This window comes from Dicentrarchus labrax, unplaced genomic scaffold (genome assembly GCF_905237075.1).
Source record: "Dicentrarchus labrax unplaced genomic scaffold, dlabrax2021, whole genome shotgun sequence".
NCBI classification, from domain to species: Eukaryota; Metazoa; Chordata; class Actinopteri; family Moronidae; genus Dicentrarchus; species Dicentrarchus labrax.
Genome location: NW_026136719.1, coordinates 14404516 through 14421486, shown reverse-complemented (window position 1 = coordinate 14421486; position 16971 = coordinate 14404516). Strand labels below are relative to the sequence as shown.

The 16971-nt window shown below is 39.5% G+C and overlaps 1 protein-coding gene across 1 annotated transcript; it reads right to left on the bottom strand.

Moving 5' to 3' along the window:
* Positions 1-11: 11 nt before the first annotated feature.
* On the bottom strand, positions 12-16218 carry cdh15 (cadherin 15, type 1, M-cadherin (myotubule)). The gene is made up of 14 exons (XM_051379536.1): positions 15926-16218; positions 8589-8756; positions 7421-7576; positions 6780-6924; positions 5660-5841; positions 5452-5580; positions 5152-5334; positions 4079-4323; positions 3833-3969; positions 3437-3667; positions 3102-3341; positions 2618-2766; positions 2050-2241; positions 12-895 (listed from the first exon to the last, which is right to left on the bottom strand). Exons 1-14 carry the CDS (start codon positions 15974-15976, stop codon positions 695-697), a joined length of 2409 nt encoding a protein of 802 aa, XP_051235496.1. The 5' UTR covers positions 15977-16218; the 3' UTR covers positions 12-694.
* Between the last annotated feature and the right edge of the window lie 753 nt (positions 16219-16971).

Below are 16971 nucleotides of genomic sequence, written 5' to 3'. Positions count from 1 at the left end.
AATACACACTCTAAATAAAAGATTTGCATTTATTCTGTAGACACCAGTAAAATTTAAATTCGATGAACATATCTAAAAAAAAACACAATTCAAAGTCTTCACCTCCAAACAATTAGATTACAGAATATTGTGTGGTACGGTATGTTTTGTTTAGTAATATTTTGTGCTCAGATGGCTTCCAAAAAGATTAACAGAGGCTGGAATGGAGGATTTGTGATGCAAAAAAATCACCAAAAACAAACAAAATCAATATCAAAGTAAATGTATATTATAAAATAATCACTTATATAAAAAAAAAAGAAATTCATTTAAAAGATTTCTTATATTTCAGGCTCGTTGTATGCATCATTAGTGAGCAATCTGAGTCTGAGGATAAACAAAACCGAACCTGGACAATCATTTCAACACACATTCTGTTTGCCTTGTAGCATGCACAGCGCCTTTCCCCGTGGCTGATCATGTCAACACATGATTTTACTGTCTCATTCACTTTTCCTGAGCTAACCACAAAACTTTGCAATGAGCCATTTTGTCAGCTGTGTCCAAATGATCCTCAATAAAACCCAAGGCACATTAGATTAAAGGCCCATGGTTTTGTTTTTTTTCCTTGGCACGCTTCAAATCTTATCCATGATCTGTCTCCCTAACTGGCGGTGGATCACACAGGTCTTCTCTCTGTCAGGTGCTTTCCACCTTAACGTGGGTCATACATGTTGGCCAGTTTCTGAAACCGTGGTCCCCAGTCGTTGAGGTAGTCGTAGTCTTGGTCTCCATCAGAACTTCCTGAAGCAATGGAGCTGAGGCTGCCTGCCAGCGAACCCTCTCCCTCATAGTCGTAGATCAGGGCTGTGTCATATGGAGGCACGTTAGGATCGTTGTCTGCAGCCTCCAGGCCCTGAAGGGACAAAATTACAAGTTTTTTTTTAGCTGATAAGGGTAAAGTAAGTGCCACAAGAATGCTGTTTTAATTGTAAATTACATGTTTTACAGATATAATTTAGTCTTGAAATAAAACAACGTATTTTTTTTATATTACAGACTTCAGAGAGTCTTGAACATGCCAATAAAACGTAATGGGCTGGGATAACATCCACTACAATTGAAACCTTTTTATTCAATATACTAATTAAGTAATTAAATATTACTCTGATCCTATTGGCAGATCTTTTTGGTTTAAAGTTCTAGAAAATGCTTCAACTGCATCTATTCTTAAATCCCATTGTTTTACTTCTTGGAAATTAAGTTTAGTTATCTATCTCTGAAAGGATCACATATTTAAAAAAATATCCATAATTATTTTTTTCCCTCTCACTTTTAAAGTTGAATTTATTCACCAAAATCTCTAAAAACAGGAATGTTTTTACCTTGGTTTTCGCAAATACGGCTACTAGAGATAATAGAGGCTACTGGTCCACCCTCTGATTGATGGAGATTATACTATACAAGACTTACAGCAGTAAAAACACTATAAACTCCTAAAAAAAAAAGTAATGTAATGTATGGTATTTATAGTCAGTTTTTTCCTCAAAAAAATCACAGTCAAAGCTGCAGATTTGGAAATGTTGCTAGTAACCTCTAATGTTGCCACAAGCTGCTAGCCTCCGGCAGAGATAAGGAGTGGAGGCTGCGGAGGTCTGCTACGCTCACTTTTCATTTCATTTTCAAACTTCAGATGCAACTAATGCTGCCTTAAGTGACATCACTTGAGGGTATTTATCTTATTTCAAAAAGCTCCTTCTAGAGCCACAAAAGGGTTTATACAGTTGTTTTCATACAGGCAATAGTACTCCCCAACTCCTGTAAACAAAAAGTTTCTCTTGAAGTATATATACATATATAACTGCAGAGTTTGACTTATAGATGGAATAAAAGGCATTTAGAAAACATGCAAGATCTATATATAGTTGTCCAGCGTTAGTCTGTCTACTGGTCATTAACCTTTGGGGTGATAGTAAATTCCTGTTTTGTATTTAGAATTTTGGTGAGTATATCTTTAGATTATAGTTTGGTAGTTTTAGTTAAAACAGGGTCATGGTAGAAGACACTCACATCATTGATGTAGTCCTCGATGTCAGTGGGATCCGCGGGAGGCCTCCTTGGGTAGATAGGTGAGGGCAGGTTATGCGGGGCATCCTTCCTAAGGGGCTGCTTGCCTCGAGGAACACCAGAGCCTGGGTAGTAGGACCCCGGGGTCGAAGGTGCATCATGGGGATTCCATAGCAGGTCGATGTTAAAGGCATTCTGCAAGGTGAGAGGAAGAGGCTACAAATTAACTATGCATGTACTTAAAGAATACAGTGATAATATGCATACATTGGAAAAACAGACAAAACAAAACCACAACAACAAAAGTGAACATTTCAGAATCAGTAGTGACACTCAGTAGACCATCAGTTACTATTAAATACCATTAAGTTACAGTTGAATACAAACAGTAAGTCCTACCAGTCCTATTGTACCACTGCATTCCTCAACCATTCATATAATATTTCCAGAGTCACAATTCCTTCACCACAGTACAAACTGCATAATTTTTAGTTGTTTAGTTAATTTCTTTTATGACCACGGGATCATATAGACCTCATTTAGTTACTTCACTAGACCTGTGCAGCCTTACCTCATCCTCCTCACCCCCTCCTTGCTCATCATAGTTGAAGACATTGTCACGGATGTCGTCTTCAGATTCCCCTACAAGCAGGCCTGTTCCTTTCTTGATATGGTGGCGTCTCCCACAGGCAGTCACCGCCACGGCCAAGAGAAGCAGCACTGCAATCAAACAGATGGAAACCATCAAGTATTAATTTGTGTTTATCCAGTTATAAGGCTGCAACTAATGATTATTTAATTATTGATTAATTTGCAGATTATTTTTTAATCAATCTATCGTTTAATCTACGCTATCTCAGAAAATAGTGAAAAATGTCTTGTTTTGTCCAACCAACAGCCAATAACCCCAAAATATAATAATAAATGATCTAATATATTTTTGATTTTCAATGGAAACAACTGAAAACATCATAAACTAGGGTCATATTTGCTACATTCTTGTTGGGAAAAAAAGGACTTTCAGGACTGAATGAAGTATTTAAGATGAGACTTACACAGTAGTAGGGCAATACTGGCCATGATGATAATGAGAGCGATGAAGCTGATTCCCACACTGGAGCCTAGGATAGCCCCTGCCTCAGACTTACAATCTCCAAAGGAGTCACAGGGACACACAGTGACATTAACCTGAGCATAAGCACCCAGAGCTGGGCTGCCAGAGTCTGACACAAACACTGTGACCGCATACTCTCTTGCCTCCAGCTCCACAAGGGGGTGAAGCACTGCATGAGTATCTGAAGAGGGAAGGAAAATTGAAAAATGTGTGAGTTTAGGAGATTCATGGGAATTAATTTATGCAGACTGCATATCCCCAGAGGTCTCCCCTTACCATTGACTTGAATAACAGTCCAGTTTATTGACAGATCATCAGGCATATTAAAGGTGAAGGGTGCAGCATGTGGAGGAAAGTCTTCATCCACAGCTGTCAGAACCAGACCAGAACCCATCCGGCCTGCATCTTTACATACAGTGCCACTCAGAGGGAAGAGCTGAGGGGGGAAATCATTGGTCTCCTTCAGTGTGATGGCCACTGTGGCGGTGGTTGACACGCCATCAGCATCTGCACAGGAGAACATACATACACAGCAGTGCCGCATTAAGTTACAACAGCTTATTCAAATGTTTATGTCTAACAAAAGTATTCTTTCTTAGTAGAGGTGTAAAACCTGCCATGTGGAGTAATATATATATTTGTTTCACCTGTAGATTAAGTATATGGACTGACCTGTAACCTTGACAACAGCATTGTAGATATTGTTTCTAACATGTGGAGATCGCATGTTAAAGGTTCTCTTGGCAGTAAGGTCTCCTGTATCTCTGTTGATGTCCAGCCACCTCTCAGGATCTCTACTAATCTCATACCTGCAGCAGAGAGCAGAGGAAGAGTTAAAGACACACAAATTCTCCAAATAGTTTACTTGTATCCTTAAAAGCACAAAAATACGGCTCATGTTTTGCGGCTGCGGCATACCTCAAGTCAGAATTATCAGGGTCAAAGGCAATATTGCTTTTCAGTAAAGTCCCAGGAACCACAGACTCAGGGACCACAATCTGTATGGGGTCCTCCCTGAAATGTGGGGCTTCGTTCTCATTCACAACAGTCACCACCACTGTAGCGGTGCTCACTGGGAGGTTGGGAGCCTTGTTGCTCAGAGGGTTGACATTTTCCACCATCAGAGTCAGGACGTACTCATTCTGTGCTTCAAAATCCAAAGGCTGCATGAAGAAATAGAGCAGACTGTTTGTGGAAGGAAAACTTGGTTTGATAATACAGAATTAATGATAAAGCTATATGTAAATTTGAGTTGTTTCTAACTAATTTACCAACATGCATAAAATATAGGTAAAGCCAAATAATTAACTTTCTTTCTTTTTTCTGAGTAACTTGTAATTCAAAACTCAGCCACTAGAGAGTGTTACTGAGTTGTGTCTGAGGGCCTCAATGCACGTTTTGACTTGAAGGGCAATACCACCCCTGTCGGAAATTCAAATTATTCCTGGGCCCCAGAACAGATCAGTCAATCTTGGTGAACACATACTTTTCTCATTTAGATAAAATCTTGAAAACCTATGGGGGAAAAACACATTTAATTGGGAAGTCACTGGGATGTAAAATAAAGGTATGTTGATTTCTTATGAATGGTGTATACTTTCTAACACAGACTGAACAATGCGGGTGCACAGAAATAAATTGTTGTTATCTCCAAAATCCTTGTTACACCAGAAGTGATTGGTCCTCTTCCAATTATTTAATTCCAATTAACTGCTAGTGTCAGTTGGATAGGCAAAAATGCCAAATTAATTTACAGGCAACATAATTCAACATATATGGAGAATAAAGTTCATGACATAAAATTGATAATAAATTAATATTTATTTGAATTTAAATAAATTAGTTATTTCATGGAAATTAGCTTGCTTATGAGAGTCCAAATATCTGATCTCCCAGTACAGACAGATGAAGCCAAAGTCTGCGGTCATTCTAACATCAGCACAACCACTCCTTCACACTCTTTCAGCTAACAGCAGATTAGCACACTGTACCTTCACCACTGTCAGAACGCCCTGGTTGGTGGCAGGGTCCGTACTGATGGCAAAGTTGCCGTTAGGGTCGTTGGCAATGAGATATTTGGCCTCCCAATTTCCTGTTCCACGATCATCTCTGTCCGTCACATTCACCCGGCCAATCTCATAGTCCTCCCTGTTCTCCACTGCTATCATACTGTACTACATGCACCATACACAAAACACAGATGGAAAGATTCAAACCGGTGTGACAAAATCACTGTCATAAGTGTTTTAAATAAAAATGGAAAATATCCCTCATATATTGTTGTCACTCACAGAGGTAGGGCTGAACCATGGGGCGTGGTTGTTGATATCAGATACATGTATGATTGCCACACCTTCACTTGTTAGTCCCATGCCCCCCATATCAGCAATCTGCAGTTTTAATCTGAAACTTTTCACCACCTAGAACATAATACAGCATGTTTTAGTGAAATGAACCATATTGAAAAAATTTGCAGCTGAATCTTAACCTGTATTTTACCTCTCGGTCCAGGCCTACATCTCTTGTATAGATGGCTCCTGTCTGGTTGTTGATACCAAACATAGTCTTGGTAACAGCGTTGGCAGGAATGCTCTCCTGGCCAATGATAGAATAGCTCAGATAAGCGTTTTCTGTCATAGGGTCATCTTTATCAATGGCTGACACTGACATCACTGACGTGCCTGTCAAAAATAATCAAAAGCTTCGGTCAGTGGGAAAGATCAGTCAGAATGAATTACCAATTTGTGACATGTGTGCTGAGACAGCAGGACTGCACTGAAAACATGTCAACATTTACAAAACATTTAACAAGTTTTAAAGCATACTATTCTTAAAATGGAGAGACAGTGTGTCTTTAGATGAGAACAATTGGTTTGCATGCAATTCAGTTTTTCATCTGGTATTAGTTGTGATATTAGCAATGCCATTATCTACTTTGCGCTGCCTTTTTCAAGAACAGTTTAAATAAATAAATAGTGCAGCCATTGATAAATGGCATCTAAGGTATGAATATTTTACTTAAGACTGCTTATTGGCCACTTTAAACATGGCTTTAAACACAAGACTGACATATTTCATTGAAGCTGATTAGTTGATAGGTCAATTGTTTTCTCTTTTAGCTCTGTTCCAACTCCTGAGGTAAATATCTGGCTCTCCAGTGGCTGAATGCTCCACAGTGTTCACCAACTAACTGCTAACTTTACCTGTCTGCTGGTTTATGCCAGGCAGGTAGTTTACAGTCAGATTGTAGAGCTTTACTGCTGAAAACAGCTGCCTGCTTCATCTGAAAATGATGCTGATGAGAGTGGCAAGAGTGAACCAAAACAATTAGCTGAAAGGCACCAAAAAGCTCCGTAGAGCTAAGGAGAACTGCAGAATCAGGTGATAATTACTTGTTGGTTCATCACCACACTGTGACTCCTTTTACATACACGTAGTTGTGTGATCCATTGTAAAATGTTGATTGTAGCAGCTTTAAACTGTTGTATCATATGTCAAACACTACCGGAAACGTGTTATACGTCATTCAAAGTTACTTTATAAATCTTCGAAGCTACATCAGGAAGGAAATTTAAGATTGTAACACTAAATGTAATGCAGTGTGTAATACATGATGTACCTGGGACTGAGAACTCAGACACAGTGCCAACAAACTCGCTCTGGGTGAAGGCAGGTCTGTTGTCGTTCTGATCCAGCACCACTATCTCTATGGTGGTTGGATTCTCTAGTCTCTCTCCACTGGGGGACAGTGCAAAGGCTTTCAGCTACACACACACAAATACAAACACACAGATAGAAACAGGCAATGTTTCTTAATAAAAACTGCATTCATGAGATTGTCATTTCTTACTATTAATTACAACAAATCGTATGCATTCCATGATGAAAACATCCAACAAGGTGACTGTGGGTAATTTATGTACACAACATATGCTGGAAATGGCAGAAAGAAATGTGCAGGATGTTTGGTTCAACATCATGGGTTACATCACAGTCATCTGGTCTGAAACATTTTCAAGTTTCTCCCAAGATGCCCATAAAGGCCCTTGGAAACTGACCTCTGGCTGTTTGTACTAGTGTCTTTGACACTGATAAATGCTTTAAGACATTAACATGGATCTATGCTTCAAAACACATTCTGTAAGGTCTTGTCGGGTTCATTGTAGCTTGTGTTAAAGTACTTCTGTTTGATTACGCAAAAACACCTTTCAGTGTCTTTCTGGATTATTTAAAATGTTACTCCTATAAATGCACTCTTACTGTGAAGCTGTTGTATTTCTCTCTGTCCAGTGGCCGCTTGCTCCGGATCATTCCTGTTTTATCATCAATCTCAAACAGATTCTTGGGCTCCTGGTCCACCCCCGGTCCTTCTAACTTGTAGATCACCTCACCTGTAAAGATTTTGTCCGATTTGATCTAAACAGAGAGAGGAGATAAAGTTGATGATCATGGTAAGGTGGGGGAGGATTGTAAACCATATGTCGTAACACCAGATGTGAGTAGGTTGACAGTTAGGGACCTTGACACAAGAGTGTTCTCAGAGAGGCCTTTTGCTTATGGCAGGAAATGAGATTCTGAACTAATGGTAGCGAGGAGTCTATATTTTATGCATTTTGGATTTAATTTTTTTGACATGTGTCTCTGCTGCGTTTTCATCACCATTTAAAAGTGGCTCAATATTTCTCCTTGTACGGTAGCATTTATAGGCTTACTGCTCGTCTGTAACAGCCTTAACACAACATTTACATTTCACATTTCTTTTAAACACTGGTTTGTGTTATGTGTCATCGTCCATGATGAAGAATTACAATCTACAGTGCATGGCTGTAGAGCACTGGGTTCAACTGGATTCAGTACTGTATAGCTCTACACAGTCTAAGAGTAATACAAAATCAGCCATCAGCTCATTAAAGCATTTGCATGAGGATTTAGTCTTCAGAAGAAAACGCCAGACCCTTTTTTTCAGTATAATTTTGATCAATTATTACTATTTACTAATTTATGTATTTTGTTTGGCAAAAAGCTTACAGGTTACAAAAGGCCTGTTCACAATTAGTACGTCCACTGTGTAGTATTTCCCCCACTGTGTGGAAGCTGGTTCTGTATGCTACTATATAAGAGTGTATGTTACTGGCTTTGTCCTGCCCTATTGAACTTGGCAGCATCAGCTTATGTTCCCTGAAATAGCTTCTGTTTGCCAGACATTTTCTTGTACAAGTCTCTTCTTGTAATGTTATAACAGTATGATTATTTGTGGAAATGATTCTTTTTTGCAGAAAAAAACACACATCAGTCACACATTATTGTTCCAAGCAGACTAATTGTATATATGTCTAAATACATGTCTTGAGGGGTACCATTTATACCAGAAATGACACTTATCCACTGATTAAATTCTGCTGTGAAAGCTGTTATTTTACATTTTTACCTGGACAAGGTTTTCAGGAACCTGCTTGCTATTCTCCAGCACTCTGATTGGAGGGATGATCCAGTCCCTTTTTACCCTGACCACTCCCTTGCCTTGATTTCTCCAAGGGTAAAGGGTCTGAGGCTGCAGCTCCTCTTCATTGTGATGAGGTTCTGCAGAGCTCCACACCTGAAGGAAACAATGACAGCATGAAACTCACAAGCACTAATCAGAAATGGACATATAAAGTAATTCTCCTTCACAGCGGACACAGATTATGTCATTAAAGATATTTGCAGCTGTTTAAAATCATATCAGGAGTCTCCCTCAGAGCTATAACATTCCCAATGGCCTGATGTAATGGCTGTATGCTAGCTGTAGTACTGAAGCTGTCTGAAATGTGGTATCCATGGGATTGTCCAGGGCAGAAGGGATGTAGGGCCACAGCGTCAGGTTTCACACACTAATACATGTCTTTGTCAGCTTCCTTTGATCCGGGTGCAAATTCATCTCAGGACGAGGAAACACAAACACTCATGCTCATTTCACAAGCCCTCATTCACCACATTGCTGTCTTGACTACGTTCACACAAATACACCCACAACTCACAAGTGAGGAACACACTCACACAACAGCTGTCGACTATGGATTTAGATCCTGCGCTTTCCCACCCGCATTCCCACTCACACTCACAAATTCCCCTTTATGCTCAGCTCTGCACCTGACTGGGAGTTTGGGGTCACCTTACGGATCTGCTCTGCTGTAGGAATTCCACAGACACACTCATATGTTCGTGTTCTCACACACACAGGCTGATATACATGCATCACATAAGCATACACATTTCCTTAAGTTGCTTCCGTCTCCTCTGTGGGAATTCACTGGATCCAGCATTACTTCCCATATGTTTAACAGCTCAAAGTCCATGGAACCATGAGAAAAAGGTTGATGTATGAACTTTCCCAAAAGCTTGATCTGTTTTGTCTTTGTGTTTTTACTCAAATTTAACTGAATATTGATGAATAACCTGTTTCAGTCGATTTGAAGTGAGCCATAAATACATAAACTAAATAATGGATTGGTGGATACATTTGTTAATATTTTGTGAATGGCCTGTGATCCATGCCTTGTCTCTGGGGCAGGGGATCTGATATACTGATCTTTTGGCACTCTGCTGGACAGTGCAGGGAGGAATGGCAACCATGGCTGGCATCTGCAGGCCGAGTCAGAGGGCAGGCTAATCTTAGACTTCTATATTCTCGACCTCTACCTATTTAACTTTTTGTAGCCATCGTCATCTCACAGAGATGTTTACACTCACATTGCAGCAGTGCATGTCACCCATTACTACTTCCATACTTAAAACTTCTGCATGTATGGAACTCAAACCTCCATTGGCATAGCACACATTCTACATTGTTACTTAACCTCAACATCAATAACAGCTGCATTACAGTCGTATTTCCAGATATATCACTTTCTAAGATTTATGACATTTTTCTAACATTGAGGTGAATACCCGTGTGAGCCTCGATGCAATTTTGCAAAAAGATGCAAAACTTTTGTACGTTGCACAACTCTAAACCATGCTTTATTCACCGAATGAACAACAGGAAATTCAGTTAAAGGATGAATGTGTCAAAGTCAACTGCAGACTGACCTTGGAATTTGTTAGGATAGTCCATAAATATGAAAAGTATTTTGTTTAAAAATGAATTTGACAAAAAGAGGTTGAAAGAATTCAAAATGTGCTGCTTTGTATTCACCAAGAGTCAGCCATGCTAGTGACCATGTGCTGGTACTAATTCCACAGATCTCAGCTGATGGAGAAGAGAAACAAATCTCACAGGACCTTCATAATGAAAAAATGCCTCTTTAATAATAAACAAATATCTCTTTAAAAAGGAAATGGGTATTATAGGGGTTTCAATAAAAATAAACCAATAAATAAAATAAAGCCTGGAGGCAGCAGGTAATCGTTAGGAGAGAAAAACGTTTCCACTAAGGCACTAAAATCTGCCCCGATGCAGGTAAGCTAGTGGAAGGGGTCTTATATATTCACTAACTGAAAAATCACTTTCAGTCAGAAAACAAAACATACAGCAAAGATATCCCAATAAGGCCTAGAGACCAGTGTTTCTGACTGACAGTATGGGAGGTCTGCACTAAGATGAGGAATGTTCAGAATGCCCTGGGTGAGCAGTTCCCCATGTCTCCTATGTCCTAAATAATGGGCATCGTCACACCCTGATTGGCTCAGAAGGAAAGGCACCGAGCTGCTCTCAATCATTGTTTCCCTGTGCAACAGGTGATCTGAATAACCCTCAAATCAGCTCAGAGGAATTTGACTGTTCAGCTCATATTAAAAATGGTAATTAAATGACAGCAAGTATGAAAGAATGAGGGACTGCTAAACCTGTAAGGCTGTACTAATTCCTGAAACATCTTCTCATCTAACACAGCTCAATGTGTTAGCTAAAATCTGCAAATTAGCACTAAACATGAATAATGTTGGGTTGATGGGAATATTATTAGTTTTGTAGGTCAAAAAAAGTTTGACCTGATGTAGCCCTAGAAAGATATTAGAATATTAGAATTCACCAAAGTTCGCCAAAGTTATTATTCATCCAAAGGTGATCATGAATAAGTGCACCAAATTTCACGAAAATCCATTAAATAATTAATCGAGACGTTTCACTCAAAACAAACCTGTAAACCCCATGGTGGCGCTAAAGTAAGAGAATAACCAAAGGGATTAGGACAAATCATCTGGATATCAAAAGTGTCTTTACAGAAGTTGCCACCAGTCCATCTTTTAGATGTTGAGATATTTATATATTATATTTTTCACTTTTGCTGGGGGCCTCTACAGGAAAAGTCAAGGGATCACCAAAAACATGGGACATAACATGGAGATCTGCACCAAATTCCATGGCGAGCCATCCAATAGTTGTCGAGCCATGTCACTAAAATACCTAATGGTCAAACTATCAGTGGCACTACAGGAAAAGTCAGGGGATCATTAAAGCCAAAGGATTATCCTCTGGGGATTATGAATGTTTGTACAAAATTTAATTTCAATCCAGCAGTATATCAGTCTAGACCAAAGTGGTAGACTGACCTACTGACTGACGGCTGTCACTGGCATGGCTAAATCAACCAAGTGTTTCATCTTTTCCAGAATATAAAACATTAAGAGATACTCTTACTTACTACCAGATAAAAAACAACATTGGCACACACCTTTTTCACACACACTCTATATCATTGTATTTTCCTGTCACTTCAGTCTGAACTTAAGATCAAACTGTGTTTTGAATAGTGGCCCCACCAAGTGTCGGCCATTGCTATAATGTTTTTTCCAGACCAAGATGTGGTAACACCAAAGAGTCATGTTACCAATTAGACCAATGAGTGAATTTTCTGACAGGCTGAGCGATGACACCACACACAGATCAACTGTTTTAGAGGCTTTTCCCAGAAACCTTTACAGCTTGACCTTTCACCTTGGGCCCTCACAGAAGTATGGACAGCTTGTTTGGGGATGATATGCCCTCTCAGCAAGAACCTTTGAGCATGCTGCTGCTGAGGAGTGTTTACCGAGTTCGAGAAAGTTCGATTCTACCTCCCTGGTGTTGGCTGTCGGAAGTATATTGTGACATTGTAGATAGTATTCTGGTTCATTTGAAATACTTCAAATCATCACTAACTGACCCACTGTGTTATAGTCAATGTAGGCCTACATAGATTAAATAATTCAGAAAGAAATATTAAATAATAACTTGAAACAATAATGACAATGACGAAGAGAGGTCAGAATTACAGGCATACATACAGTATCATTAAATAAATGTATCTATTGTTTTATCTTATTCATTTCATGTTACCCTGCACTAATATGAATTATATTACCTGTTTTGTTCAATGTGTGTACCATTAAGACGAGAAACTTAATTTCTTATTTTTTATTTTTATTAAAAAGTGTAGCCCTGTAAGAGGAGGATTCTGTATCGGCCTGAGCGTCTGAGTGGAACAGTCACTCAAATAACCCAAGAAAAGACTGTCCAGTCGAGAAGTGATGCCTGCAGCATGCCTGACAGTCCCTTCAGCCACAGGGCAAGAGGTCGCACAGGTGTCCCTCTGGTCACTTCTGTTACTGGTCCTCAGGCACAGACATTCAACCAGTCAGTCACCAACAGTACTGGTCCCACACCCCTGCTCTTTGCTAAGTCATGACTGCCTGGCATGGACATGGACACCCTATTTATGGTGCCACTACAAGTGTGAATCTCCCTTGGAGCAGATGTCTGAGCTTCAGGAATGCTGAGCAAGGTTATAAAATTAGGACTAAAAGTAGGGCTCAATAGGGGCATAGAAATTGAGTTATTTAAAAAGTATAAAACAATGTTATCTGACACCTAAAGTGGTGGATTAAGCTAAATATGATCAGTAACATCATTACTTTATGTAACAGAGGATGGGGAAGAATCGTCTTGATGTGAAAGAAACACACATTTACTATCAATACCGTAATACAATGTCCGTCTCGTCTTCCTTCCTAGTATAGAGGCCTTATAAAACTTTGGCCAAAGAAATATCATCAAATACATTCTGTTAATTGTAACAATGAAACAAACAATTGAATCTAAACATAAAATCTCTACCAATTTATAAAAAATTGTATGAGATGTGGTTTGCTCTTTATGTGGTAACTCAGCAACGCTCTTTGTTATATCTCTGTTAACTAATTTGGGATACCAAATGGCACAAGTGACAAACCCAGCATAACATTGCTACTGCTTTATTCTTGTGCTTGACACAAAAACAGCAACTGTCACCACTTGGTCTTCCATGTCTCAGTCTGTAAAAAATAATGAGGCAAAAAAAAAAGGAAAGGAAATTGAGTTCAGTCGACGAGTTTTTATGATCTGCAAGTTGTCCCTCTACCCTTTGCTCCCTCTGAAACCCGAGTCAGTGTAAAACAGCCTGCAGGTATCCTTACCCAGCAGGACCTGTGATTCAGACTCCAAATCCTCTGACTGATTGTTTCCGATGAGTGAGACCTTAGTGCCAGCTGGCCGCTGCTACAGACTCTTGATTTGTACCCGATTTCATGGTCCAGGAGCGGCCCACTCCTCTTTCCGCAAGGGGGATTACAGAGCGGGACAAATGGCATCACGTATGCATCTGGGAACAGCTGTTGCTGCTGCCCACTCCTCACCACAACATAACAGGCCCGAACACTGCCCAGTTCAAAACAACACCAGCTTGAACTTAAAGCAGGTGATACTGATCAAAGCCTTAGGATTGGATAGACAGCTGCTGATAGTTAAATTTCAATTTCATTCTGATTATATATTTATTGTAATTTTGAAATTCTTTTTACTTTGAAGCATTTACTAGAACAGAAGCCATGTCCAAAATGTTTGCGTATTTGTCCAACATGTTTAGTACATAGCAATTTGTCTTCTTCCAACATAGTAATAGGTAAAAATAGGGCCTCCATATTCTGTAAAAGGCCACTATTATTGATGTAGTGTGTCCTCTATTTACTTATTAAAGGGATACTCCACCAAAAAAATAATCTTTTGAGTTCTCAGCCACTCTAGCTGTTGTCAGCTTGGATTCACAGCGGTTTCAACAGATTCCAGTTGCTTCCCTGGACGAGTGTATTTAGCAATTTATTTATTTATCTATTTATTATTTAATTATTATTTACTTTTTGCTGTGATATTGGGTTGCCATTAAAGTCAACTAATGCTGCTGTTCCATGTGGAGGAGTCAGTGTTAAACCTTCCAGAGCCATCTTTCGAGCTTCCACTGGGTTAATATTTCATACTCAAAAGATAGATTGTTACATACAGTGAACAAACTAAAGGAACCTGTTACCGCTCTTGGACTTGTAACACCTCTGGCATTTGAAGGTGGAATTTAACCCTCTGTCAGCCTCACCACACAGAACTTATGTTGTTCTTTGATATCTACCTCCAGCCTGAGGACTGGGATCCTGCGCCTTAAAGGTCAGGTCCAGGGTTTACATGTCTTTCAGATCATTCACAGGATTATTTATTTATGTTTACATGAATAATCATGAGTAAAACTATCACTGCAGACCTGAGGATTTGACTGAAATATCTTTCGTGTTATGTCATTAGGGGCTTTGGCCTCACTGTGACAAACTGGTTTTCCCCATCATCAATCACTACCATGTTCAAAAGAGACAACATACTGTATATCTTCAGGGATTTTTACCATCTATTAACCATGGACCATGAAAATTAAAATAAAAAGCAGCATAATGTCACCACAAAGACTTTCAACCACAGACATTGGACCTTTTTAAAAAACTTTTAACAATGGACAAGGTCAGAGACACTTCACTGATTAAGAAGATGTGAATTATTCATTTCCACAGCTAAACAACATCTGCAACATTGAGAATGAATTATAGAGCACATCATAGCAAGACCTCTCTCAAGAATCACCAGAGGCCAACTCACTCACCCTCCCAACCTGGGCTCCATTACTACTCCAAACAGAGAGAAAGACTGATGGCGGTTAGAAGTGCTGTTGGTAATATGTCAGTTTACATTGTCATCCATTTTAGATCCCTTAATGGCATCTGCCGACAGGGGCTACTAATGATGCCCTAAGCCCTCTGTACACATCTGGAGTCTCGTCCTCCTCAAAACACTTCATCATGCTCTTTCCAACAAGGATGAAATGTTTAGATCAGCCACAACCTCTGATTGCAGAGCCAGTTTGGTGCCTCTATTGATGAAAATCAGTTGATGTTTGGTTGAAGACATCACTCAGGTAAAAACATAAACTGTATATTTGAAGAATGGGGCAGCTAAAGGCCATTCTTTAACCATGATCACGCTCTGAAAGGGCAGGGAAAGTCTTGGGCTAAAATCTGAAGGTAGGTTGACTCTATACCCGAGTCCCTACGTACAGAAGGGGAAGAGAGGGGGGCAGTATCACATGGGACAACTCAAGTGCAAGTGGAGTACCTTTACCTAACAATCCATAGGTTCAATTACTTGTTATTGACATTTTTATAGCAATCAGAAAGTGGAGATACCTCCTACACAAGCTCCATTGCTCAGGCACCTATGCTCTAAGTTCTTTAATAGTCAAAAATTAATCAAAATCAACAACTGGAGATTACATTGTCCAAGAAAACTGCCATTAGATACATTTAACCTTTTATTTTCAGTCTCTTTTCATTGACAGACAGCTCACACTGGATGTAACACAGAATACAAACACAAAAGTTCTTCAAAGCTCAAATAAATCTACATATTTTGTTCATTTTAATCAACAGCAGCAATGAAGAGACAATTTTTTTTCTTACCTGATAGAGCAGAGGAACCAGCACACACACCATCAACATCCGTGCCGCCATCCTCAGTACACAGTACAGTACAGAAACTCCGAATATACAGACCTCTGATCACTGAAAGCTAGGCTTCTTCACTAAGAACTGGGCTCCTGTGTGGCTCTACTGGGCAAAAAGGCCAAACTCTCCAACCTTGAAACCTGTCTGTCTCTTTCCTTCTCTCTCTGTCCACTTGCTCTTGCAGCCTCTCTGTCTGCTTCCTTTCCTCTCCCTGCGTTTGTCTCTCACAGCTCCTCCCTGCCCATGGCTGGGGTATGTCTCACAGTCGCGGGGTAAGGGGTTAGAGTTTCAGCAGCGGCCCTCCCATGTACCCCAGCACATGTGCTGTCACTCACAGGCCAGTGAGGGAGAGGGAGAGAGAGAGAGAGAGAGAGAGAGAGAGAGAGAGAGAGAGAGAGAGAGAGAGAGAGATGAAGAGAGAAGCAGGGCAACTGTTGGTAGTGTAGACAGAAACAATGTCTTAACCAGTTAAATGTAAGTAAACTTTATTTAACAATTTTCAAAGCAATAGTGCTTTACATAAAAACACAATAGAAGGAGAGGAGGACAAAAGAAAGAAAGCCAAGACAATGTGTAAATCCTGGACACAGACGTAATCGGAAATATATAAGAAATGTGAAATTACTAACAGTCCAAAACCCAGAGATTTATCATTTACAATGATATAAAACAGAAAATCCGAAACAAAAAAAGGAGCTGAAACCAAAGAATGTTTAGCATTTTCCTTGAAAAGAAAATTACTCAGTTATGCACTTAACCAATTTTCATAACTGCTGACGATTAGTTTTTTCTGTCGATCAACTCATTAATTACTCGACTTCATAATTTCAGCCCTACACAAAACTATTCTACAACTTGAAAACACATCTAAAGCAGAACCTCTGTCACTTGAGGTTGAAGTTAAATTGCTTTCTTGAGAATTAATGCAAGAATGCAATTATACTTTAAAGATTTGGAAGCAAACATCTATCTCCATTAGCCCTTGGAAATAAATTACAACT